This window comes from Pezoporus flaviventris, unplaced genomic scaffold (assembly GCF_033815535.1).
Source record: "Pezoporus flaviventris isolate CSIRO_AGI_PZ_B2104156 unplaced genomic scaffold, CSIRO_AGI_Pfla_v1 ptg000015l, whole genome shotgun sequence".
NCBI lineage: Eukaryota > Metazoa > Chordata > Aves > Psittaciformes > Psittacidae > Pezoporus > Pezoporus flaviventris.
Window position 1 is genome coordinate 2,297,873 of NW_026892563.1, and position 26,896 is coordinate 2,324,768.

Consider the following 26,896-nt stretch of genomic DNA (forward strand, 5'->3'; position numbering starts at 1 on the left):
TCCTAACCTGGTCCCCAGCTTCCCAGACAACATCCCTGTATTCTTCTCAGGCCGCCTGTCCTTGTTTCCACTTTTTATAAGCCTCTTTTTTTCCTTCGAATTTTCCTCAGGAGCTCCTTATTCATCCAAGGAGGTCTCCTGGCCCTCCTGCTGCACTTCCTTCTAGTTGGGATGCAACACTCCTGAGCTTATAGCAGGTGATCCTTGAATATCAACCAACAGTCTTGGGCCCCCTGCCTTCTAGGGCTATATCGCATGGAACCTTACTAAGCAGGTTCCTGAAGAGGCCAAATTCTGCTCTCTTGAAGTCCAGGGCAGTGAGCTTGCTGCACGCTCTTCTCACTGTCCTGAGGATCTCAAATTTGACCATCTCGTGATCGCTGTGTCCAAGGCTGCCCTGGAGCGTCACATTTCCAACAAGCCCTTCCCTGTTGGTGAGCACGAGGTCAAGCACGGCACCTCTCCTTGTCGGCTCCTTTACTACTTGCAGAAGGAAGTTGTCTTCCACGCAATCGAGGAACCTCCTGGATTGCTTGTGCCAGGCTGTTACTGTTGCTCCAACAGATGTCAGGGTGGTTGAAGTCACCCATGAGAACAAGGGCCTGCGAGCGTGAGGCTTTTCCTATCTGTCTATGGAGTGCTTCATCTGCAGGTTCTCCTTGATCAGGCGGTCTGTAACAGATCCCCACAGTAATGTCTCCCATAGCTATACTCCCTTTAACCCCGACCCACAAACTCTCTGTTAACTGCTCACCTGTCCCCAGACAGAGTTCCATACTCTCCAGTCTATCCCTAACATAAAGGGCAACTCCCCCTCCCCGCCTGCCAGGTCTGTCTTTTCTAAAGAGCCTGTAACCTTCCATTCCAACACTGCAGTCACAGGAGCCATCCCACCATGTTTCTGTGATGCCTGTTATACCATACCCCTGTAGACGGGCACACATCTCTAATTCCTCTTGTTTGTTCCCCATGCTATGGGTGTTTGTATAGAGGCATCTGAGCTGAGATCCAACTGAAGCTGGCTGATTGGCTGGAGCAGCTGGGATATCTACATTGCTCCAGGCATTTATTATAGGTGCTGGCAACTGACTGGGTGTGTTGGGATGGAATGATGCCCCCCTCCCCCTACACATCTAGTTTAAAGCCTCCTTGACCAGTCTGGCAAGCCTCCTGCCAAAACTGCTCTTTCCCTTTATCATCACACCAGCTAGACCAGCCCCCACTAGACCTGGCCTACAAACTTGGGTCTCGTGTTCAAGACACTCAAACCCCTGACTGTGGCACCACCCTTCTAACCATTTATTAACCTGGCTAATCCTCCTAGCTTGTTTTAGGTCCTCCCCTGTATCCTGGAGAATTGATGAAAAGACTATCTGAGCTCCAGAGCCCCTCCAGAGCCCCTAACCACCTCCCCCAGGGCTCTGTAGTCTTTCTTTATGCTCCCCAGGCTACTACTATCTATATCCCTAGCACTCACATGTATCACTAGAAGTGGGTAATAGTCCATGGGGCTTACTAGAGCAGGCAGCCTCTCTGCAACATCCCTGATCCGTGCCCTAGGTAGACAACACACGTCCCTTGAGACCGGGTCAGGCAAACAGATGGTTGCCTCTGTCCCTTTCAAAGTAGAGTCCCCTACTACTACAACCCGCTGCTTTTTTCCTGGCAGCACCAGTAGAGATCTTCTTTACCAGTGCATCAGACGGCTGTTTCTGGTGTGAGTGCGTTTCCTCATGAGCCTCCTGCAGGACAGCAAAGCGGTTCTGCGTGGGGACAGGGGATTTAGGAGGAAGCCCCTTACTTTTAATTGTCCTTTTCCTCCTTTTTTTGTTGGGTTGTTTTTTTTTTGTCACTAAAAATTCATTAACATTAATCACTAAAAATTCACTAAATGTCACTAAAAATTCATTATCATTAATTGAAAAAGCCTTCCAAATCTGTGTATCCAGGGCACTACAAAAACACTTACCCATCACCGATGATCTGAGAAAGATACCTGTTCAGTAATTTTCCCTGTTTATATGCTCTGAGTGTATTATAAAGTTTGACATAGATGCTAGGCAGCCATAATGAGTAGATGTCTCACATCATACATTTTAATTATGCCTGATCATTAAAAATAACATTATTTCCTAAACTTTCTCTACAAACAGAAGACCATCATACTAATTCTACAGGATCTGTCATTTCTCTGCTCTACTTAACAACAGCGGAAAAAGGAAGAACAGAGTAAATTAAAAACAGGCACTTCACACTTGCCTGCCACACTAGTAGTATGCCAAGCATCACATGAGAATATTTCCATTGCAATGTTTACTAAAGCTAAGCTGGCCAGTTGAGAAAATGCACAAAAAACCCACTCCAATTCTGAACCCAATCTGAACCTTGCCTGCAGTTTGGGAGGGAAAATGAGAAAGGTGAACTTTATTTAACTTTTCCTACACCTCTGCACTTTGTACACTGGGTCATAAAAGGCAATGAAAGGGAATGAAGCATCACAAAAAAAAAAAAAAAAGAAGAAAAAGAAGATTTCTTATGGGATAATCTGGCCTATGTGAAATTAAGAAGAGTATGAAATTCAACAAGAAAGGCTGTCCCTTCCTCCCAGCTGCAGGCAAATCAATTTCTAAGCCAAGAAGGTTTAGATAAGCTCCAATGTTTAAGACATTTATCCAAACTAAACCACTTGAGAGTCACCCATCATTTAATGTTGAATACCTTGGCTGGGAGCAGAAAAAAACCTGCCAAATCTGCACGTCTCCAACAGGTCACACACTGGCCAACAACATATATCAAAAACACTTGAAAAATAAAATTACACTGAGCTTTATCTTCTGCCCAAAGAAATGTAAGAGATAAGAAAAGTAATCAAAAAAAAAGGCACTACAATGGAATTAAAATAGATTTCAGTACACTAAAGCTCATAAATCTGTGTTAAGCTAAGAATTTTATTCGTTTGTTTGTTTTAAGAATTAAAAATAGAGCATACAAAGATAAATGAGACTTTCCTATTCTGAATCTCTGATTTTTCCCAGACGTATGTTCTAAACTGAGGTATCCCACATCATAAATAGGTTACACATTTCCTCCTTATATTGATAGACTCCCAAGGCTGTCATTTAGGACCCACATAAAACCACAATAAATTATGCAAAGTGAAAATATTAATTGATGAAAGGCAGTATTATTAAAGTGCAAATGAAAACAGAGTTTACATAAAGCCACAGCATCTTCCATGAGCCAAGAGGCTTGCACCCACATATAGATACAGAGTTCTTGATTTAATATTCTGGGTGCTGGGCAGATGTGGATTCAATCTGCAATTTTTAACTTTCCTGTAAATAGTACAAGCTTTATGTGCCAGCCTAAAAAAATTATTTGCCACTGAAAAAATCCTTATGTACCACTGAATATTGTAATTTCAAAAATTGGCAACATTCGTTAAAAAATGAGAACAGTCTATTTTAAGGAGCTAAGTAATGATCAATAAAACCTAGAATTTCAGTACAATCTGGTCTTTCCAAAACAAGTCATGACCATTATCTGTCTAAACTATAACTACCCTATAAATAAAGAATACATTACTTCCAGCATGTAGACAGATATTTGTTATCACACCAGATCCATTCTAGGTTTCCCTACTTGTTAAAGAGATTATAGCTAAAAGATACCCAAAACTCATCATTAGAGGATCTCTGCAGAGTCAGAGGAATATTACTATTTCCACTCTGTGATTAATCAGACACAATGAGTCACATGAAACTGTGATTTTACAAGCACTTATTAAACATAGTGTAGGTTGGTTCACCTCAAACTATACATACATGCCCACTTGTCACAAGATGAATCCCAGCACAGACGCTGACAATATCTCCGTTTAAATATTCAGCGGTGTGTTCTTTTCTCTTAACTTTTTCTTTGCAAATTTAACTCTACAAGTATTGTTTAGAAACTGAATCCACAGCTTAAGTTTTAACACTGCTGTTTGAATTAGCAGTCTATGAGTAAAGTCCCAAACAGACTTCATGAAATCTCTGGCACTTCTTGATGGAACATCCTTTTCTTCTAATTTTGAGGGAAGACCATAGTCAGATTTGGGGATGATCAGCAAGTAAGAATAAATAAACTATTAATTAAAAAAAAAGAAAAAAGAAATGGGGGAGAAGAGGGTTTAGAAGCAGTCAGCAAGTTCTTCTACTAAGTAAATTTTCCCTTTTGAAGATTTATGAAGTCTGTGTATTGCACCTCCTTGTAGAGTTGATGGGTGCCAAACCATAATGTTAAGACAGACTGCTTTACCCCAGGTTCATGCATATTCACCCTAGCACCACTTCTCTGCATTGTCCAAGCAATCACAGCATAGTGTGTTATAATTCACAGATCAGAATTCAGTAGTGAAAAAAAAACCCTTAAGTTTGTTATATTGGTCACTCTGAAAATAAGTTTATAACTTTAAACTGTCAGAAAAAGCCAGCTGCAAATTATTGGAAGAACTTAGAGGCCTATGCCTGTACATAAAGCTTGAGCCATGGAGGAGGGAGAGCACTGGATTTTCTGTCACTAGAGTCTGTGTGCTGGTTTTACACAGTTTGAGATGCAATACAGAAAAAATACATGGATGATTGCAGTAAGGCAAGCAGTTTCTAAGAAAATGTTTTGGAAATCTGTGGTTTTGTGTGAGGTGTCCCTGCCCATGGCAGAGGGGTAGGAAGTAGAAGATCTTAAGGTCCTTTCCAATCCTAACTATTCCATGATTCTATATCAAGTCCTGAGATACAAGTACAGAGTCCTGAGGCATTTTGATGCACATGGGCTGTGTACCTTCAGCATACATCATCAGAATCTTTCCATGAGTTCAGATATTGTCTGATTTTACTTCACTAAACTACCCTTCATTCAAAGATTAAGTTCTCATAATCACAGCAATGGTATTAATTGTGTGTGTAAAAAATAAGCACCAGTGGAATGTTCTTTGGTAACTGAGTACATCTCATGATTATCTTATTACCAATCTCAAAGACACAAAAGAAGACATAACGTAATTCCCTCTTTGTGCTGCTTCCAAAGAAAGGATGTTGCCTGTCACATTCACTCAATTCTGCTGGAGAATATCTGGAGTCAGTGTCCTGACAGACTGTCATGTAGTTATGGACCAAGCCAGAAAATTGGAACTGTGCTTTTACAACAGAGTTCTTGTTTGCGGCCAGACCAGCCACAAAGCTGCCTCCTTCACCATTAGAGCCATCTTTTTTACTGCAGTGTGACTAGGAGACATCCAGGCTATTAGACAATATCAAATGCTGTTGAAAGTGGACACTTACCGCTTTTTCCTTTGGAACTAGAGTTTGGCTCCTGTTCCCTAGCTGGAATTAAGAATTAGGCTTGCAAGACAAGACTAAATCAGCGTATTTTTTTCAAAGGATTTGTTAGAAGTGCTCAGGAAATATGATAACAGTGAGTATTTTCATGAATAGCAGCATATGCTCCAGAAGGAGGAGGGGATCTATTCAACATATTCTAGCATTCATTTTCCAGGAATCCTTAAAGATTTATCAGCTTTGATGAAAGACAAGTCAAAGCTAGGGTTGAGTAACTACCATAGTGAGATGTAAGGGCCCACAGATGTATTAAACAGACAGGATGAAATAGCAACTGCCACCACTTTCAGGGGCTATAAGATGGAAACTCAAATTTGGAAGGCTCAACAGTACATTGCTAATCTGTACCTTGTGAATGTGGGAGTGTATCAGGGACAATAGATAATGGTCCGTGGTGAAACACACAAAGATAGAAAAGTACTGTTTGTCCGCTTTGGCTCCTACCCGGAGAGTCCCGATTTGGCTGCTCCCCGGAAAGTTCCACTTTAGAACTCCCCAGAAAAGTCTCAACCTTTGGAGACCTTTCTAGATAGTGCTGGCCACTTCTTCTGATGTAGGCTGGCCCTCTGCGTCAGAATGAGTGCGCAGTTTTGTCAGTATAAAAGCCCAAGCCTCATGTGATGCAGGGAGGCAGACATTCATACCACCCACAACAATGCTGCCTCCGCAGGCGCGTCCGCTAAGGGTGAGCCTGCCACCTCGCACTGCAATGATGATTCTCTGAGCTGGCTTCCTGATCATCTTCACAGGGTCCTTGGGGTTGGTAAGATAACCAAACATCAGAGAGATCATCTACTTGTATCTGTTAGTATCTCTATTTTACTATATTAATAAACTAGTTGAGAGTTCTCTGTCTCTCATTTTCTCTCACCTGGAATCCTTGAACTCTGGAATAGGGAGTGTGCAAGAAAATTTAGGTTTAAGATCATTAATTCTGAATATCCATGTTTAAAATTGTCCAAGATACTAAAACTTCAGGAAATAAACTTATTCTCAGAAGTATCTTCTCAGAGGCAATCATTACTGCAAAACAAGGAATCTGAAGAGGCATTAAGTGGTAAAAATAAAAAAAAAAAAATCAAAAATACTCAAGCAGTCTTTTGTGCCTTGCTTACAACCCAGAAAGTCAAGGCAGTTTCTGATTTTCCAAAAACAATTATTTACCTAGTTTTGTTCTGCAGTTATTATAATACGCAAACAGGTCAGTTTATCAACTCTGAAACTTAATTACCACGAAAACAAAAAAGAAGATCAATCTTAACCATTTTCAGACTGTCTTTCATTCTGATTTGGATACTTTCTCCATCTAACAACAACTCATAACTTGTCAGTTATCTCAGGGTCCATGAATAGGAACAGTCACAATATCCAGCTTTGAGCTTGGCAATCCTGTCCTTTTCTCAAACTGCGTTTAAAAAGACTGAAGCACATCAAGTATCCATTTACAAAGAAAATATCTGCAACAAATAATTTGGTTCAACAGACAGAGATGATGCTGATAAAACCAGACAATTACTTTGTTAAACAGGATTATGCACAGAGAAGCTCAGCTAAATAAGGAAGCCTAATGTCAAACAGTAACTCCATTGTAAACATTAGCTTTTCTCCTGCAAATTTTTATTATTGACTAAGATTAGAGCAGCAGAGATGACTGGTCGAGCACTGTTGGAAAGAAACACACAGACAGAACACAGCCTTGTATTGGTTTTATTTACCAATTCCCAACTCCAGTTTCATCTTGTCACTCTCAGAGGAAAGGCAAAAGTAATGAGAAATCTCTCCCCTCAATACACAAAAATTAGCAGAATTTAAAAAAAAAAAAAAAAGCAGCTTTTTCTTCTTTTATAGACTCAGAATGATAGAACAGTTTGTGTTGGAAGGGACCTTAACGCTCATCTAGTTCCAACCCCCTGCCATGGGCAGGGACACCTCCTCAGACTGGTTGATCAAAGCCCCGTCCAACCTGGCCTTTCTGCAACTGCTGTGAGCGAAAGGCAGCAACAGGAGTGTTAATGCAGCTAGTCTCACCTGAATGAAATTATTACAGGCAGACATTTTTCTGCATTAGATAAAACCTACACCATTTCTGGGGTTGCTGAGGCAAAGACAATTGGTTCAATACAATTTCTTCTGGCTGAGCTAGTTACTAAATATTTGAAACAAATTTAAAGGGGGAGAGGAGAGGGGATAGCAATGAAGTAACAAATAAGTCACTATCCCAGCTGTAAACAAAGTCAGGGGAGAGACAAGGAATAGAAATAAAGTAACAAATAAGTCACTATCCCAATTCTAAGCAAAGTACTCCCCATTATTTTCCCCACAATCAGTTTCATGAATCTACAACTGGTAGGCAGGCCTGGAGGCAATGGAGTACTACAATTTGTGAAAAGCACTGCTGACACCAGTAGAAAACCGAAGAATTTTAGGAAAAGCTCATTATCATGCTCATTTACATGGAAATTTTCTTGTGTTCTGGAACTAATGCGCTTTGGGCTTAGACTTCAAAGGCTTTGAATATCATGTGAACAACATTTTTCAAACTGTTGAGAAGCCAGTGACCATCAGTGGTTGAGCTACACTTTTGTGCATGACAACATGTTTTCCTAAACAGGAGAATCAAAAACATAAACGTCAGAGAGTCTAGACATTTCTTTCCACAACTTGATTCAAAATGAAACAAAGAAATATTATACTGAGTGAAATAAGGTTAAAAAGCACCTGGAGATGGTTGTATTTACAACTACCCTTTGTTTCTTTAAAGAGATACCAAAAAATTTTTAAACATAATTTAAGCATAGAACCAGTATATACTACTGTAGACACAACTGTATGTGCACAAATTCAGTTACGATAAACTAGAGCACTTCCTTTAATACTGGATTTTGCTATACTATCCCAGATCAGTTGTCTTAAGTGTCATTACTGTTTTGGATTTGTGTCTGTCATCAGAATCCACTTCAGTCAATGAAAGTCCATGCTTACCAAGGCTGGGATCTCAAGAGGCTTATACCAAAGTTTAAATGCTCAGAGAATATCTGAAAAGTTTCACTTCTACCACCTTGAATACCACAGCAGAATCATCTACCCTGTCAGGCAGAATATTATGAAAGATAAAAACCAAAAAGCAAGCACAGTTTATTATGACAAAGTGATCCAATACTTCTAAGTGTCAAAATTCATATCCCAGCTTTGGGTTCCTCCTCGCAGACTACAGTGATGCTGTTTCTGCTCCTGGCGTGCCTCTATAGCCATACCAGCCTCCCAGGGAAAGGTGAAGGTAATTGTAGCACTCCTGACAGAAAGATGACAGGCTTGGTGAAACCACGCTGTGGGACATGATCATGCTTGACCCATCAGCTTGAATCACCCTGACCTCAGCAGAGACCAGCACTATGCTGTTTGCTGCAAGCCTGTGCCAGGGAGCAGGATAAAGCAACAGCTGTGCTCCCTGCTCTCGGCTCATCCTCAGGCACACACATTGCTCTTTGAAGGTAGTCTGAGGCTAAAGCCATTCACACCCATGCTGAAGCTGCAAGGAAAACAGAGCCTACCACATTCACAAATTTCATCTGCAAGTGGCAAACTGTGTTGAGGTCCTCCTAAGAAAGATCCTACACCTATCTTGACTGCTTAATTTCAGCCACACAACATCACTGTAGCATGAAAAGATGCAGCAGCTAGGCCAAGCAAACTGCCACGGGGCTGCTCCTCCGTGTCCGTGGAAGCAGCAATATGCCCCCAAGTATCAATGGAACACACATTTGCAGCCAGTGAGTTTAAACTTGAGGCTATCTTATACACAGAATACAGAGGAAGCCAAAAAGTCTGGAGTTCTCACTCGAGTTCTGCATCAATTCCTTCCACATCAGAAGAGTTTTACTCAAGGTTCTATGTCTGCAAACCAGGAACATTAGCTACTTTTTAACTAGGCAGTACATCAACAATTTTTAACTTGCAAGTATAATTTGATGATTAAAAAAGCAATGTATGATTACACTGATAAAAGCAGAACATGACTGCAGAATATACAATAAGATACAGCCTATCTATCATAATTATGGGAGGATGGAAATAAACGCAATGTAATTAACTCACATAAGCAATATTTCGTCTCTTTTTTTTTCCTTTTTAACTTAATTTTGTGACATCAGGTGTTACAGTACCAATTCTTAAATCTAAGAAGAATATGCTACACACAGCACAGCAAGACTGAACAAGCATGCAATCACTGTAAAGGGGATGAGCGGCCAGGAACCAGGCTCCCACACCAGCAGCCTCAAGTGCCCACCCTGCTTGACTCAAGCCTGTCAGCTTCATTTACAGCTCTCTTCAGGAGCAATGTGATGTCATTGAGAGTCAGCCTGAAATGCAGCAAGGCAAAGCCAGAGATCTGCTTGCCAACATCTCATGGTCAAATGGCACAGCAGCTGCTTTCAGAGTGACTTAGGAGCTATATCGAAAAATATGTTTCTATGTCATTCTTAAACAAGACAAAAAAGTTTCCTTTAGAATTCACTGACTGGTATGCATAGGCAGCGTGGTTCCCCTCTCCCCCCCATCAGTAATCAGAACCATAATTACTTATTTGAAGAATTCCAGAAAATGCTGCAGAAATGTTTAATTTCCCCAAAAACATTTAAGCAATATTTAAATATTTAAAATATTTAAAAAATATATAATCAAACAACCTTAACTGCAGTGTTTTTAAGGGCCATAGGCGTGACAGTAATTGATCTTCACATCAAAGGTAGCTCAAGATAGACGCAGTTGTTCTTCTCTTCAGAATAATCCTAAATGTTCAACTTTTCTAAAAAATTTGTAATGGGTATAAAAGCTTCTAAATAAGCCTATTTAGAGAGAATCAATAAGACTTCTAATCAAACAGTGGGAAATAATATAGAGTAAATTAAAACAAAACAGAAACACACACAATTTGTATTCTAATCAGGAAGAAGACTCTTCTAAGCTGATTCAACACTTAGAAATCATCTGATGTGTTCCTAGGTATACACAAGCCCCAGTGACACAGTGTCCACAGTCAGATTATGGGAAGCCTTCTCAGATTTAATTTTAAGTTCAGGAGGAGAGAAAGACAAGCAGAGAAAATGGACAGATGTAGGTTGGGTTTTGGTTGTGTTACTCATTGTGTTACCTCGTTTTCCTTCAGAAGGAACAGTGAAAGAAAACCTGCATTCTTTTTTTCCTTTTTTCTTCATCCAAAAGTCATGGCACAGAAATGAGTCACTTTGCATAGACAGTGCATGCACGTGTACATAACCTCACCTTAGAACAATGAAAGAAGTCCAAATTTGCATTGTTAGCACCAGATTTTGAGAGATGTAAACAACTTCATTCAAAGCTTCGCTAAAAGGTAGGACATGCAGGTCTGGATTTTCAGTGTCTCTTTCCATGTGACCCATCACAACTAGAGAAAGATGATACTTCCAAAAGGGGAAATAATAAACCAGGATCTCTTTCCATTAGAGAATCAGGGTATGTTTCCTCTTCTTGCTTTTAACATCTTCATCATTCTGTGAATACAGCTCTGATCCTGCATTTGACTCATGGCAATATAACAAAGGAAAGTTAATGAATTCCACCCAACCTATTTATGGTTATTTATTTACATAACCAATACATGGTTATTTATTTGTATGTTTCTAAGCTTGTTCAACTGACATTAAAGGAGCTATTTCACAGAATACACACAAGCGTAACCAAAGTGATGCCTTCCAGGTTACACACACAAAAAGCAACATGGTTGATACAAAGACATTTTATGGAGGTGACAGGTAGAAAATAATGCTCCCTACTGTTGAGAAAAACATGCAAATCTCTGAATGCAAATAAACATTTCTGCAAGAAGATTTCATGCTGGAAATTGACCCCAAGTAATATCATTAAATCAAAATATACCTCTTGAATGTACTGCATTTATCACAGCAGCTGAGATACATCATAACAGAGTAACATATTGACTTGATGGATTGCATCAGGCATGTTACTGTCATTCAAAACTCACCTCAAGGACTTGGATAGAAAAGAATTACAATACTGGTATGTTACAAGGTCTTGTTATCAGAACATTTAGTTCAACATGCAGAGCTTTGCTGGAGACACCTGCAGCTGATCTAGATGTTCAGTACTACCCAGAGATAAAAGCGCTGGGGTTGTATTAAAGCAGCACAATATCCAACTTAGCTAGCCCTAGCCATTCAATCACCACGTTCCCATTCTGAAAGTGGTTGGTTTACTTATCTTCACATTTCTGTACTCTATGGTATATACATCTCCCAAGATTCAAAGCAAACACACTCCTAGCTGCTGAGCCAGCTGCAGGGGAAAGAAAGAAATGTAAATATTCCAAAAAAATAAAAGCAACCCCCGCTTGCTCAGGTAAGCATCAGAGAGCTGACCCTTAACCCCTTCCCCACTGTTCACTGTCACACCCTGGGGCAAAGATAAATTGCAGCAGGAAGGTTTGTCCAAGTTTATTCAAGAAGTTATTGCCCTCAGCTGTCATCCTCACCTTCCTGTCAGAGATTACAATCCCTGCAGCAGACAGCAAGACAAGCATGTGCCTCCATCTCAGCTACACTAGTTACCACGGCATATATTATCTTACACTAGCGACAAATTCTTACTGTACCCTGACATACTAGCTTTTGGGCTGAAGAAGTTGAAGCATCCCTGTCAGTTCTGAAGTGGGAGCACTGGCCTTCAGAGGGCAGAGGGCCTCAGGGCAGGCAGCTGGATATAAGCAAGGATGATTCCTTCAATGGCTGACAGAGCCTGAAAATTAGGATCCAGAACATATGTTTCCTCCCTCTCCTTTTGTGGTGTAACATGAAGAAAAAGATTTTCAGGGACAAGAAATTAGGGTTATGTTAAGAGAGGTTCAACTATGGCACAGAAGTAAGGAGGATCCGTGTTTCAGTCTCTGTCTGGGCCCTCTCCCAGGTCTGACTCTGCGTGAAGGTGGGAGACAGGCATGAGAAAATGCACTTTAAGACTGCCTCATCCTGCAGGATTTTGGTTGGAGAAGTTCATATGTAGCAAAAAACCAAGAAACAGACTTCAAAATATTCAACTGTACTCACAAATGACCTGACATATTTCCCTTGACTGTCAGAGGAATACTTGTTTTTCCTCAGGCAAACTTTTAGCTTTATTCCTCAGTACTTCAATTTCTCTCTAGCTTGTCTTTCAGTCAACTTGCTTCCTGTGATGCAGTCACTGTCGCTTCAGTGACTGCAGTCATTTCTAAATGCTTGTGGTCAAATGGTCAAAGAAGTATTCCAAGCCTCAGGATAGATTACTGTACATCCCTCATGAGGTAAAAGGACAATCAGCTACAGAAACACAACTGCATAGAATCAAAATGGAACCATTCAAAACTATTACAACTGTAGAGGCCAGTCCTCCACTTAACACTGTAGCCAGATACTGTGGCACTAGAGGCAAGAAGCCTTGGTAAAACTTCAGGTAGACAAGTAAAAGCTACATGCCTTTCTATCTAGTATCACCCTTTCATAGGTACAGATCAGACACTTAACTGGACATTTGTTTGCTTTCTTTGTACATTTAGAACTGAAGTATCTTTTGCAGCTGTGGTAAGAGCAAAAAGAGGCTGAATCCTTCTACCTGTAACATCACTAACCAAGCCACCCCCACCTTTTCACTATGCCTCTTAAGCTGTTTATGAATGCCTGTAGTTTGATTTTCTGCATGGGATAATTCTGAAGAATTAAAAAAATCCTCAGCCTGTAGGCTCACTTTTCCTGTGTAAAATTGTTTTTATTGTGTGCAAAAAAGCCTCACACTAATGCATGGTATCTGTGGCTTTCAGTCTAAAAACATTGCCTCTTCTTCTGTCCAGAGATAGTGTATGCAAGCATCCTTGTTGCTTCTCTGTTAGGTAGATACCATCATCTACTTCTGCATAACATAAATTACTTTGTTGACAGCTTCTAGCACTGACTGAGCAGACACACCTCATATTTCTGTTATCAAGCTCTTACTACACAATTTGTTGTAAGTTTGCTCTCCCAGGTGTTGTAGTTCCCCTTTAGCAAAGGTTCTTAGAAAGTTCAGTGATTTCTTAAAATCATTCTGTATTTCCTGCTGGTCTGCAATAAACAGGTAAAAGCATAAGTCACAACTCTATTCACGATAAGATTTCAAATGATGGGGAGTGAGTAATGAGTACACTCACGCAGAAAAGAGGTAACACACTCTTATTATGCAATATGGGTTTTTTTGCAGCACTCGGTGGTTTACAGAAAAATCATACACTAGAAAATCGACTGTAGAAATGAAAGAGGTCCCTGTTGGTCTTTTGTTTTGCACTCTGTCCTTAAAGTTTGCTGGTGTTGTCATCAAAGATACCAATTCCAAGAACCACTGTATTATAGATTCATATCAAGTAAGAGAGATAAACTTACTTGAGGTGGGGAGGCGTCTTATGACTAAGTAAATGGGCTACAATTTCAGGCAGACTGGGGAAAGCGGGCAATAGATAGCACTTTTAACAAAGACCCCTGTCTGTAGTTACTATTCACAATGAGATGGACCTCATTGCTCAGTCTTTAAGTGTTAGGACATGGTTAAGGTTCCAACTAGCAAACTAAGAAATGGCTATGGGCAAGAATTCCCACTCTCCTAACAGAGAAAAAGGAATTGCTTCTCAAAGATCTGCACATGGTGTACAGAAAGTAAATATACATTATAATAGATATCTTCAGCATGGAAAACATCCGTTCAGTATCTTACATGGGCTGTGATAATACTTTTTCAGATTGTTTTCCTTTTAAAGTAAACACATAGTAACTTCCTAACACAAAGTTCATCATGAGCCGTAGGATTGTCCATATTAAAACTCATTCCTAATGTTCTTCATTAAGAACTGAATACATGCCAACAGTCCCAATCAAACATATATTCTGGAAAAAATAATATGGTAACTGTATCTGTAAGATATAGAAATTAAAAAGGACTGACTTTTTAAAGATTAAAAAAATTGCAGGGTAACAGATAAAGAAAGCTGTATGTAAATGAATAATTACCATGTTCAGAATTTTTGGATAGTAGCTTGATACATATTCAAAACATCAAGCAGGGAGAGTCCACCAATAAGCAACACAGAACAAGAAAACAAGAAAAGAAGTATGCAGCAAAAGTTCTAAGGAAAAAATGACAAATCGTTGTATATAAAATGAGAACTAGAGCACTTTAAAATCCATTGTAATGAGTATCCAGTATGAAATTTAGGTCTCGTGCTAGCTGACACCAGAAAGAATAAATTAATAGAACAACAACAAAGGGGGGGGGGGGGGGGCAGGGTATATAAAGATGAAAGTGTAATGGATACTTTTTGTCCCTTTGCAGAATGAAGCAAGAAGATGCAAATACTCCACACAATACTGCTAAAGGAATTTTCCTCCTCTTTACCATGTAGCAGGAGGAAATAAAGCAGCAAGTACTAAGATAAAGACACTTCAGGTCAGTGTACCAGCATAATTTTGCAAGTTTAAATTTTAGAAGTTTAAAGGTTCTGACTGAGTATTTCTCTGAACAACAGTGTTAGATACACCTTAGAAACTGGGAAAACTCAATGGGACAAATGCCAGTACAACCTGACTACTTTTAAGAGAGGTAAAAGGGAACTACATAGATATTCAGTTGAATAGGCAACAGGAACTGCAGCAATACAAGAACAAAAAAGCTAGTTAAAATGTTAATGCTAGAAGACCTACTTATTAAAATACTAAAACAACATAAGAGCAAAAGAAATACTCTATTAAAACTATTGTTTATACTTAACAGCTTTTTTATTACTAAGGCTGTCTGCATTTTCAGGGTAAGTTGCAACTAATGCAAATATAATTGAGTTTCTCTTAATACAAATAAATTGTCATTAAAGGATGTTTTGACCAAAAGCTTTGCCAAATAAAGGCATACATTACACCAATTAAAAAATTGCTTCCCCACTGATCTCAAAATGTTGTTACTGAAAAGAAACACACACAAAACTTATTTTGAACAGTCTCCTTTGGAACAGTTCCTGGTTCAGGACTATTAAATTAGTTCAGGACTATTCAGTTAGTCTTTAATGGACAGTGAAAATGATATAAAGTATTTGCTGACTAAACCTGGAAATAAAAGTGTAGTGTGAGTATCAAGTAACAAGGGACTTTACTATTACAAAGTGATATTAATCACTGATAAAATTATCTTGGTCCTACAAGATGACTTGAATGTTAAAGTCTACACGGGTGGGCCATATTCCCACTCACTTCAGAATGCAGCAACGTGAAAAAAAATTTTAGATAACTGTCTCAAGCTCTCAATACAATGCAGAGCAGGTGTGTGCATAATACATTAATAGGGCTATTAGTAGAAACAAAGAAATAATTATGCATTGATGAGTATAACATTGTGCTTACCTTCAGAAGGGCTACAAAAATACTGGCAACATACAAAGAAATTTCATGGTTGTGTACTAAGACACACAAAGAAAATATTTATTACACACTTGTCAACCTTGCTAGCAGACATAAAATAAAATCCCCTGACCGGGAAGCTAAACAACAACCAAGGGCGTAATGTTCCTCAATATTTGGGTGATTTATCAGAGGATGAAATGGACTCATCATCATATGAGAATTTAAAATAAGATTTAAGTTTCAAGAAGTGTTCTTTAACACATCTGATGAGCAAAAATAAGTTTCTTCTTGTGAGAATGGATATCAACATGGACTTAACATTGGACTTTCCCTTTTTGGAGTCTGTGAATCCCCCACTTTCCCAATGCCTGCTCATGCAGTTACGGGAAATAGTATGTCTGCATGTCTGAAACAAGTCCACATACTCACCTTGATTGGTTTTAATAATACCTATTGAGGCAGGGGCTTCCTCTGCTTGCTCAAAAAGCTCACAGTTATCTGCCACAGTGCCTAGCTAACCAGATGGGTTTTGATGAGTAAGGACAACAGCTTTCTTTTGAGCTATCAGATACTCATCACCAGCTGGAGCCTGGACATGGTGAGCAATACGCAGAAGGCTTCTTCATCAGGGCATGCTTCTAGGCTTCCTTGTCCAGAACGATGCTGGATCACTCTGATGCTGTCTGCATGCAAGTCAATCTCACTGTCCAGGTCTTGAGTTAGAGCAATAAACATGAAACATCTGGCCAACCCAGACCAGAGACTTCTAGCTGGCCTGTCTTCATGCTGTGTCTCACTCCCAACCAGCTGTCAGAGGGTTCTTAGCAAAACATATTAGCAAGAGTTTTGATACTCCTTAAGGCTCAGTTGGTACTGCAGTCCTGCCAAAGTCCTGTTGAGGCATCACAAAGCGGTGACTGAAAGAGCTGGTGTAAGGGCCAGATTTTTGTCCTTACACCTTCTCCTCCGCCATGTGCAGGACACTCCTGAAAACCGGGCTCTTGCTCCTATTACCTGAGGTTCCCCTCGCAGCCATTCTCCTGTCGCCATACCCCCTCTCATCTCAAGACCCCCACCACAGTCTCACATTTGCCCCGCTCCTCCTCTTCCCTGACCCCTCCGGCACCACCTTTACCGGCCCTTCCCCACCTCGGACCCCACACACCCTGGGAACGCGGCACCCGGTAAGGCCGAGCCTGAGCCCCCGCCCGCGGCCCCGCCTCAGCCCAACCTGCTCACCCGCGTCGTAGAAGGCGTCCAGCACCGCAGTCTCCCCGAAGTCCAGCTCCCCGAAGTTGACCGTGCCGAGCTGAGCCCCCTCGGCCTCGCAGGCCCGCAGCAGGCACTGCCGCGCACCGGCCTCGGGGCTCCGCGCACCGGCGCCCACCTTGGGAGGGTCGTTCAGCACGTACACGGCCCGAAGGCAGCGCGACCTCGCCGTTGCCGGGCTAACCTCCGCCGTCTCCCCTCCTCCTGTCACCTCGGGCGGGCCGGCGGCCGGTAGCTCCAGCTCCGCGCAGGGGTGCGACGGCTCCGCGGCAGCGCTGCCGCCCGCGGGGCTCTCCATGGCGGTGTCGAGAGCTGAGGGGAGCCGGTGGCTGCCGGCAGGTGCTCTCAGGCGGGGCCGCACGCCATCGCCAACAGCTGGGCGAGCTCCGGCAGCGCGGGGGGAAACGGCGCCTTCCCTCCCGGCGGCTCTTCCAGCCCCGCCGTGCCTTCCCGGGACAAACGCCCCGTTTACCTCCGCCACCAAAGCGGTACTGAGAGGGAGGAAAGAGGCAGCACCGTCGGGGCGATCGCTGCTGGCTTACTACTTCCCTTCCCTTCCCCGCCCCTCGCCGTGCAGGCTGTACCCTTCGTGCACCGCCCGCTACTCCGCTGTTACTGCCGTGGCTGTTACTATTTTACACGGAGGCACCGTGCGCCCCGCTCGGGTTCCTCCGAGGGTGACAGGGTTAGGTCAAGGCCAGCGGGCTGCCGTGTTCTGCGGCGCAACCAGCTCCTCTCATATCCCGGGGGTCTGTCCGCTGCTGGCATCTTAGAGCCTCCCTGCTTTTTAAGAAGCAAAGGCAAACTGCTACCGCTTTCTCCTCCCTCAACTCACCGTGTCAGAGCTTTTCCACAGACTACACCAGAAGTTTGGATAACGCTTCATCCTTAAATTCATTCTCTTTTCTTTAAAATCTCTTGTGACCATGGCAAAACCAGCTCATAGAAACTCTGTAGCAACTTCTGGCTTCTTTCTAAGAACAAAATCAACTTTGAGCATCTGGTTTCCTAGCTCATCTTTTTATCAGCTGAGCAGATGACAGCAGCGCCAGCTTTGGCACTGCTATGGAGGGAGCTGCTGGTTCACCCAGCAAGAAAAATTGAAAGGCGGTGTGTGGGTAACTTTGTACCGCTGCCTTGTGCCCCATCAGTCAAGAGGACACCACCACACCCTACAGAGACCACAACCTATTGGCGATCAAAGGAACAGTGGAAAACTGCAGTCCTCAAGAAAAAAAAAAAAAATCGTATTTGAAATAGTAAACCTGTCTGGCAAGATTTTTCATCTCATTTCCACTCACTGTCACAGAAGAGGGTTTAAACAAACAGCATCTTCTGTTTTGTTTTGACAAAAGCAGTAGTACATGAGACTTTGGGGGAAAGATATACCAGATACATATTCCTATAGCTTTCCTCTTCAGGCAAGAGTAAAACTTTCTATACAACTATGCCATTATCTAATCTGCATTTGGAAGATACTCTGTGTGGACACTGAAGCCTTTGACCAACAAAAGGCACTAACGGGTATGTTTATGATACTCCTTAATACAAATCCTACTTTGTATTTTTTGCCTAATAAGAAAGTTTGTTTGAACAGCTGGTATTAAAACTTGAAATGAGAAATACAGTATTGGCAAAGTGAAGGGATTATTTGCACAGGGAAGGGCTTGTTTTACTCCAGAACATTCTTGGGCTTTCAGCAACCAACATGCAGAAAACAAATTGCAATTTAATGGGTTCAGAACAACCGATGCACGGTGTGGTGCTTTCTGTAATCATGAAAATTGTTGAAGTGTCAATTTAGAACAAATATGTAGGCTGGAATTGCTTAGTGGGATGCCACTGAGACATCATAACAAATAAGCCTTTTCTGCCTTCCAGTGATTATAAAAATGTAGTTTGTTGTAGGTCTTAGACATGTCTTTGGGGTTCATTTTAGAGTTATTAACATTTGGTAGCATTTTAAACTGCTTGCTGAGTGGTCTGTCTCTTGGTCTTAAAACAGAGTGATGGTCTATCTTAGTAGATACTTCATGCAAATATAACGAAGAAAGGACGTTTTTCCCTTTTCTTAATTATATTCACTCCTCACTATTCCTTAACCCTTTCCTAACAAGCTGTCATGTTCTGAATACCCATTTTCAGTAATTTCACCTGTTGTAATTTGCTCAGAGTTTGCATGGCTTTGTTCTTTTGTGTTTTTTGGTTTGTTTGGTTTTTTTTTATTTGTTTGTGGGGTTGGTTTTTTTTTGGTTGGTTTTGTGTGTGTGTGTTTCATTTTTTTGTTTGTTTGTTTTTTTGTTTTGGTTTTTTTTAGGCTAGAAACAGGAAGGATTTTTAAAAACAAAGCTTCAGTTTACATACTGCAATGAAGTCCAGAAACTGCGGTTTCCACTGAGCAACAGTATCTTCAGATCTTGCAAGTCACCTGAGTGAGAATAAAATGGGAGATGCAGGTTTTGGGATATTTGAACTGTTTCTGTGAAAACCAAGAAAAGATTAAATCTCGAAGAAAAAAGGTAAGTCATGCAATACTCTTTCCTTTTTTGGAAATGCGGTCCAGTAATGAGGTTATAGAAAGAGCCACTCTGCCCCCAGATTTGCCTATTCAAAAGTCCAGGCCAGAACTGAACATTCAGCTCTCGCGTACCTTTCCAAGACATTTTGCCTTTGCACAGAGCTCAGCCCAACAAAACCAAGCTTTAACCTGAGAAGTCAACATTTGCTCTAATACGCTAACGTAAAGATGAGGTGACAATTTTCTTAGGCAGCACTTTGCACCTGTCAAATGCACTTAGTGCAGAATACTAATTGCCACTTAGACACCAGGAGCAATATAGCAGTATGTTTGCTGCAGTTCACAAGGACAGCAAGTGCTCCAAAGAAAATAGATGTCCTTGAAACCACCTTTTGGGGTTTTTTCCTTCCCTTTAATTTTGCAAATCCCTGAGCACCAGTTGTTTCTCTAGACTTAACTGGGCTAACAGGGAGGGAGTCCTTCCTTTTTTTTCCTAGGGCTACAAACTTACTTTGAATTGGAAAGCTGAGCTGTAAATTTATATAAAGTTTGCCTCTACAGGGAGAAATACTGCCTTTCTGCCCGACGCATACACAGCTACAGCATACCTTTTTTAAAAGAAAAAGGCACGCTAGAACTGGTGGCACATATGTCAGGCTGCAATTTCAGTTTTCTCTAGCATTTTTGGCTATAAAGAGGGCTCATTCCATTTTCCCCAGGGTCAGGGAAATACAAGATCTCTTAGCTCAGGTATGTACTAAGTAAGCCAGAAGGCACAAGGCCCATGGGGAAACTGCAGATCCAAGCTGTTCTTTCAAAGCGCAAACCCACCCGGCCATGCCCTGGCAGTAAATCCTGAAGATCTCCTGCCAGCCTGGTATCCTGGGCATCTGTCACACTTGGTGCAGAGGTTCCCAGGAGTCAGTCCACAGGCACTTGGCACTGACCAGCCTCAGACATGGGTGCATCCAAGAATCACTTGGCAGAGTGGCTGCCACCTTGCAATGACATGGACCCAGAAAGCCTGAGCTCTGTATCCCAGATGTGAGAATTTTTTTTTTTGTGTTGTGAAGATCAAGCATTAGGGAAAATATTTTGATGTCAAATTTATTTCCCGGCAGCCACTGTACCAACCTTCCACAAGCTAATGCAATCTGTGGTGCTTAAACTATTCTGAGTGAGCACTTTGTTAATGGACTTTTTGGTTTTACAGTTGCTAGGCTTCTACCCCGCTTATTTTTCATTCACAGTGAGCAGGTCTCCAGGTAACAGTACAGGTACTGCTGTCATGTGGAGAGGAAGAAAATGGATAGATTCTTTACTGAACAGGAAGATAATATTAATTTTTAAGCATGGATCCAAACAGAAGGTGTTATCTTTCAGGGTCATCATGTAGAAGCTCTACTACAGTTTAAATAAAATGTTATGAATTGTCCCTAAGAAGTCTAATAAACAACTTGATTTTGTTCAAAAGCGGGATTCAAAATATTAACTCCATACAATGGAAGCTAAGCAATATGGATAATTCTTGAAGAAAAGCTTCATAAAGAGGCCAAAAAATACTACAAGCTTTAAAAGTAGACTTGCAGCAAAGCACGCCTCACTTGGGTGCCTCAGAATGATGTGAAGTCAAAACACCTTGGCCACCAAATCAGCATTGGAATGGCTTTCAGGGATCTCTCTTGCTTTTCTGTTCCTGGGAGCCTGAGGCCTCACAAGCTCATTTGACTTACTGACAAAGAAGGAAGGTGAAGAAGGTGACTGCTGGGTCAAAGAATATAATCAGATCTATTCAGACCTACTGTTTTGCACAGGAAGCACATTGAACACAGCATCTGTTTGTCACCACCCCATGCAAATGAAGAGTGCATATATACACATGTCACATAGAGAGTGACATCTTGTATGAAACACAAGGCTACTCAAAGGGTGACCTTTCTCTTCCTTTCCTCCCCGCCTGCCTTGGAGAATGGTAATTTTATACATATGCACTGTGTGCCCACAAGTACACAGAGCAAAACGCAATAAATTTCAAAATGATTCCAAATTTCTCACCTGCTCTAATTTTCAGCACATCCAGCACTGTAATCAAAAGTTCTTGCCTTTGGATTTTGAGTGGTTATAGGGCAAGTATTTGGGAGTGTGGCTAATTAAGGAGCACAGGCTAGCAGTGAAGAAATTATGCATGTCTTCTCATTAGCTTCCACAAAGCTAGATTTTCACTTACAGATGACTGGATGCATTTGAAATACTAAATGCTCCCTTCCTCTCGCCCCAAACAACCATACACTAGTAAATAAAGTAGAAAAGAGAAAGATAAAGAAAAATCCCCAACCTTTCCTGACTTTACTGATGGAGAGAACTAATACTTTCTAAGCTGCTGATAGTCTGCATTATTTTCATTATTTCTCTATCAGACAGCTACACTAGATCAATATGCAAGACACAGGCATAAGTGTTTATAGACTGGTTAAAAACCTTGTTCTGATGTAAGTACCTGTGGCTCTTTGATTTTTCTCACTCAATTCAGGAATGGAGGAGCAAACAGCTAATTTAGAACCAGAAGTTAACTCAAATTCAACTGATCAGTCAAACAGAAAATCACTATCTCCACAGTTTTCAACACATTTCAAATAGCTTCTAGTTTATACTTCAGATGGGAGAAAACCAAACCAGGCCCTCAACTAGAAAGACCTCCCTTAGGCTCTGAAATTTCTGACCCCCCAGTAAGATGACTAATGCTAGGAAAAAAGAGTCCTAGATTTCTTCACTTGTACAGCATCTTTACATGATGAATATTTTCTCTTTCACTATCCTAGACCTAACAGATTCCTCTTCAAGTTCAGTCTTTCTCTAATTCAGCATGTCCTAGGGGTAAGAAACACACATTTTCCTGAGGAATAAGAAACTGCTTCAAGAGGTCTGGTTTAAAATGTTTGCATGGGCAAAAGAATAAATATTCTTACAGAATTGATTAATTTACATGTTCTCAGCTTGATCAAAGTATCTTTGACTTCTCTACATGTCACAGCTCAGTGCTTTCATTGCAGTTCTTACATACTGTGTTAAGACAAGATTCTAACTTCTAGCCTCTCGTTATTTCTCACTAAAGAAACAGTCATGATAAAGGCCACCTGAATATTCACTTTTATTCCAGTTAAGCGGGCTTGTCCTGTCTGCTGATTAACCAAGCAAAACTGTGACTGTGACAGGGAACACACTATGGTTATGCACACATTGCACAAATAATGGGAGGACTAGAATACACAGATCATTTTTATCCACGTTTAGGTGATTTTTATATTGCTGTAGATGCCAGATACAGGATATATGGGTTTTAGAAGCTTAGCAAAGCAAAACTGTCAGTGCTGCTGAAAGGCATTTCAAATATCTGTAATCACAATGGCTTTGGTACTACCTGTTAGGACTGTGAAAAGTAAAGGAATCCTGAAGAGGCAAGAATTGTTTTGAAGTGACAAATAAAACCCTGACATCTGCTGTGTCAATACTCACTTTTATAATAGGTACTAATGAAGACTTTTTATATTTCAGCAAATATAAGAATTTAGTACAACTACATTAAGAATCCTTAAACCGCAAACACATCTTCTCCTTAAGGCAGTTAAGAAATTGCAACATTTATTAAATACAAGCTTGATATGTGAAGTAGTCTACCAATGTCCAAAATGGTCAGTGGTTGGTTGGTTTTTGTTTGGTTGGTTGTTGTTTTGTTGGTTTTTTTTTAATCAATAACTAATTAACATTCATGAACTAGTAGAGTGAAGTAGTCACAGGAGAAGCTGGCAACAGTTGGTAGGAGCACAGCTAAGGCACCGAGTGAGAGAGAGCAGCATCAGCCTTTCACAAAACCCCTGGCAAGCATTTTTGCTGTGTGCATAGTGCCCTTACCTTGTAAGCATGACCTTATTAGCATTGGGTCTGAGTTCTCAGTGCTTCTAATGATGGGACCTGAATGTACATAATCCTTATGCACCAGTCTACAACCAGTCCTGAAGCTCTCCTGGTTACAGTGAGACAAGTTGTGATGCCAGACACTTTGCCTTCTCTGTGTTGTCAACTTGTACTACATTTATTCTTTGCTAGAGCAGTGGCACATGCTCGAGGCTATTAAAGCCACTGCCAAATAACATGTCAGTCTTGTACAGTGAGAAAATTTTACAGTCAGATACAATGTCACTCAAATGGAATCCCTCTTCAGGCATCTATCTGCCATTATGATAGGAATTGCACCAGGAAAGTTTTATAATGCTATAAGCAAGACCTTCAGCCCATCATTGTCAAATCACATTTCTACCAAAGTACCGAAGAGTTTCCTCCTATTCTTCACAGTGAAAACCAAGTTAAATAATAGCTCACTTCCTGTTCTAATCCAAGGCATCTAGTAATCACAGAGTGTTCCTGTCCATTTCATAGGAACCCGTAGCTGCATTGCTAATAGCCTTGTAATAAAAACTTCTACCTCTTTGGGAAATCCCAAATAGCTTTTTGAAGAAGAGTCAACATGCTGATAGCAGTAAGATTTCCAGAAGCAGCAGTAGAAAGTAATCCTTTTTATTACCTGACAGCCTTGTTTCTTCTAGAAGTTTAAATCCAGTTGGGAAACTGTGAATCATTTCAGTATTGCTCTGGAGTATTCTTAGCTATTCACGCAGCAACAAAGAAGTAAAACATAAGGTGATTGCTTTGGCAGGTAGAACAAATGTCAGATACTCTTTCTTACATCCCAAAATGAGAGAATGAAAAAGCTGCAGATTTCCATATGACATGCACACACCACCACAGCGTGAAGACAACTTGTGGAGCATCTCATTTGCTTTCTGTTTAACAAATGCAAAACATCATCTCAGTTCAGCCTGGAAAGAGATACTAGCCAGAGCCTGCAGAAGGCAACAAACTTACCTGAGCTGCAGCATCACATCACATGGGCAGCATCTTCACATGGGCAGAGTGGTGGGCTGCATCCTTAGGTGGGCTGCATGACCTCTGTGTCACAGGGGGGCTAAGATACACATTTCTAGAGTGGAAAGGTGTTGGATTCAGGACAAGAGGAGGTTTAAAGTCTGGGATTACTGCCATTTATAATTATGCAGGAGAAGGCAGAGGAAGCATGAGGCCTGGTAACCTGGAAGGGGAGTGAAAATGTGAGCAGAACCCAGGCTTACCCCACACTTGCACCCAGCTGGAGAGAGAGGTGCTGCTCCAGCATAGTGCATTGGTGATGGTTACCTTCTGCATTGACATTTAGGAGCTCTGAATAGCACTTTGACAAATAAGCCTCATTAACTTTAACATACCCCAATTAGTCAAAGTCCAGTATTGAAGCCTGTGGCCATTGCAGTAATGTGGCACCCTTCCTGTGTTAGAGTTCTTCCATGCACAGGTTACTGAGCTGTGTTTTTGAGGTAAACAGGTACTTCAGGTCAGAGCATCAGAAGTTTTCTGTTCCCCTGAGATCTGTGACACATGTCAGGCATGACTGTGTAATCACAGCACAAACATCCTGGACCTCTGGTGAGAGACCTGCCATCCACTAATGAACTGGCTTTCTCCAGCCAGCACTGCTTATTTCGGGGACTAAAAACTTATGCCATGTTTCCCCATGCCCTGTGCTTTTACTTGCTAAATGGCTGTGTCTGTGCTTCCAACAGGGCTCAGTAAATTTGGCTCTTTGTATCCAGAGTAGCCAAATTACCTAGCAGCAGCAATTTCCATGCAGGTGCACCTTTTCTATTTATCCTTCCTTACCTGTTGGTAAGCTTTTTGATGCTTTGTGCTAGGCAAAAGAGCACAGTGCATGGACTGTGTGAACTGTGCTGTCTCCTGCACTTTTTTCCTTCACAACAAAAGCCATTCGCAGAATGGGGTAAGCCCAGGTGATGGGTTATCCTGTAGCAGAGGCAGCTGCCCAGCTTAATTTTCACTACCTCTAAGAAGAGCCCAAAAGTGCTCTCACAAAATCCCAAACCCTTTATTGTTGTTATCCAAGGAGGCGAAGAGCAGCCTGATGGATCCCCTCATAGAAGCACCTTTGTTGTTAACTAGCTGGGACAAAGCATGCAGGGAAGAGCTTGCTGTACTGAGGAAACAATCTTCCACAGCAAATGAAAATGCCAAGTTTGGGTGCAGTGCAGTGAAGTGAAGTGATTTTGACAGAGAAAGTTTTGAAAACAGATACTTTTTAAATGTTCTAATATTCAGAATTGCTTGTGAAGCCTGGTCATTCTTACCTAATTTGCTTTGTCATTCTAATTTTCAAGTTCTCTTCTCCAAGAGAAATAGCCTATTAAAACTTTTAAGATTATACTGCTAAAAGCCAATTATGTTTTCCTGTGACTGTCATCATCTACCTTCTCCAGTTGCTGTTTCTACTTAAAAAAAAGGAAGAGTGTTTGAAATCTACTTATCTGAGGGGCTGAGAGATTGGTAGGCCTTGCCTCCTTATTGTAACCCTTGCAGTGTGTCAGAACAAATAATTACTCTCATGGTTCTAGAGATTTGTCTAGAATTACAGTTAATTAACTTGCTAAAATACACTAAGATAGCACTCCAGTTTGTAGGGTAACAATTTCAACAAAATTAATTTATAGATTAATATTTTCATCCTGCAGTGCTAACACATTTTAAAACATGATTAAATTTCTAATACTGAAAAAAATAAATGCACAAGAACATTAAGCCATTTTTTTAGTTTAGCTGTTTGCGCTCCAGACCTCCATGCAGTGGAACTGTGAGCAGTGAAAGCAGAAACTCAGCTGCGTTGCTGGTTCAAGGAAAGCCTGGCTGTGGCAATGCAAAGAAAACTCTCTCAAGCATCTGCTCCTAAGGCTGACAGTGGTTTACGCTAGCTACCTGTAAAACTTTGTGCCTGCATGGGATTGGAAATCATCTTAATTAAAAGAGCTCATACCAAACAACAGTGTGTTGAGTGGGTCCGACGCTTATGTTACTAACCTAAGTATAGGGAAGGAGCCATAATTCAGAGCTCTGGGCTGCCCAGCCCAGACTGGTGGGTGCCAAGGCATTCTCATCCCCCAGCAGCACACACAGCACCACAGCTTCCTGTGAGTATTTAAGAAATGTTTTTTGCTTCCCCAGCTTTTCTATTCCAGGCTAGGAAGTGCTGGCATGCCCTCAGCTTCAGGGATGAGGACCTAAGGAAGCTGGTTAGTTTCCAAAGGCAGGGAACAGCAGGAGCAGAGGGACTGGGGCAGGAGGAGGGGAGCAGCTGCGGGAGGCGGGAAGTGAATAGATCACCAGCTGCTAAT

The 26,896-nt window shown here is 41.3% G+C and overlaps 1 protein-coding gene across 11 annotated transcripts in view; it reads right to left on the minus strand.

Moving 5' to 3' along the window:
* MAP3K15 (mitogen-activated protein kinase kinase kinase 15) overlaps positions 1 to 18,185 on the minus strand; it is a 91,331-nt gene extending 73,146 nt beyond the window's left edge. For 4 of the 11 annotated variants that reach the window (XM_061453216.1, XM_061453217.1, XM_061453215.1 and 1 more), the window contains exon 1: positions 17,063 to 18,180. In XM_061453216.1, the coding sequence (XP_061309200.1) occupies positions 17,063 to 17,390 (328 nt within the window). In that variant the 5' untranslated portion in view covers positions 17,391 to 18,180. Of the gene's footprint in view, positions 1 to 17,062 lie in introns of all 11 variants that reach the window. The other 7 variants (XR_009743377.1, XM_061453219.1, XM_061453221.1 and 4 more) reach the window with 4 other exon arrangements.
* Positions 18,186 to 26,896: the final 8,711 nt, after the last annotated feature.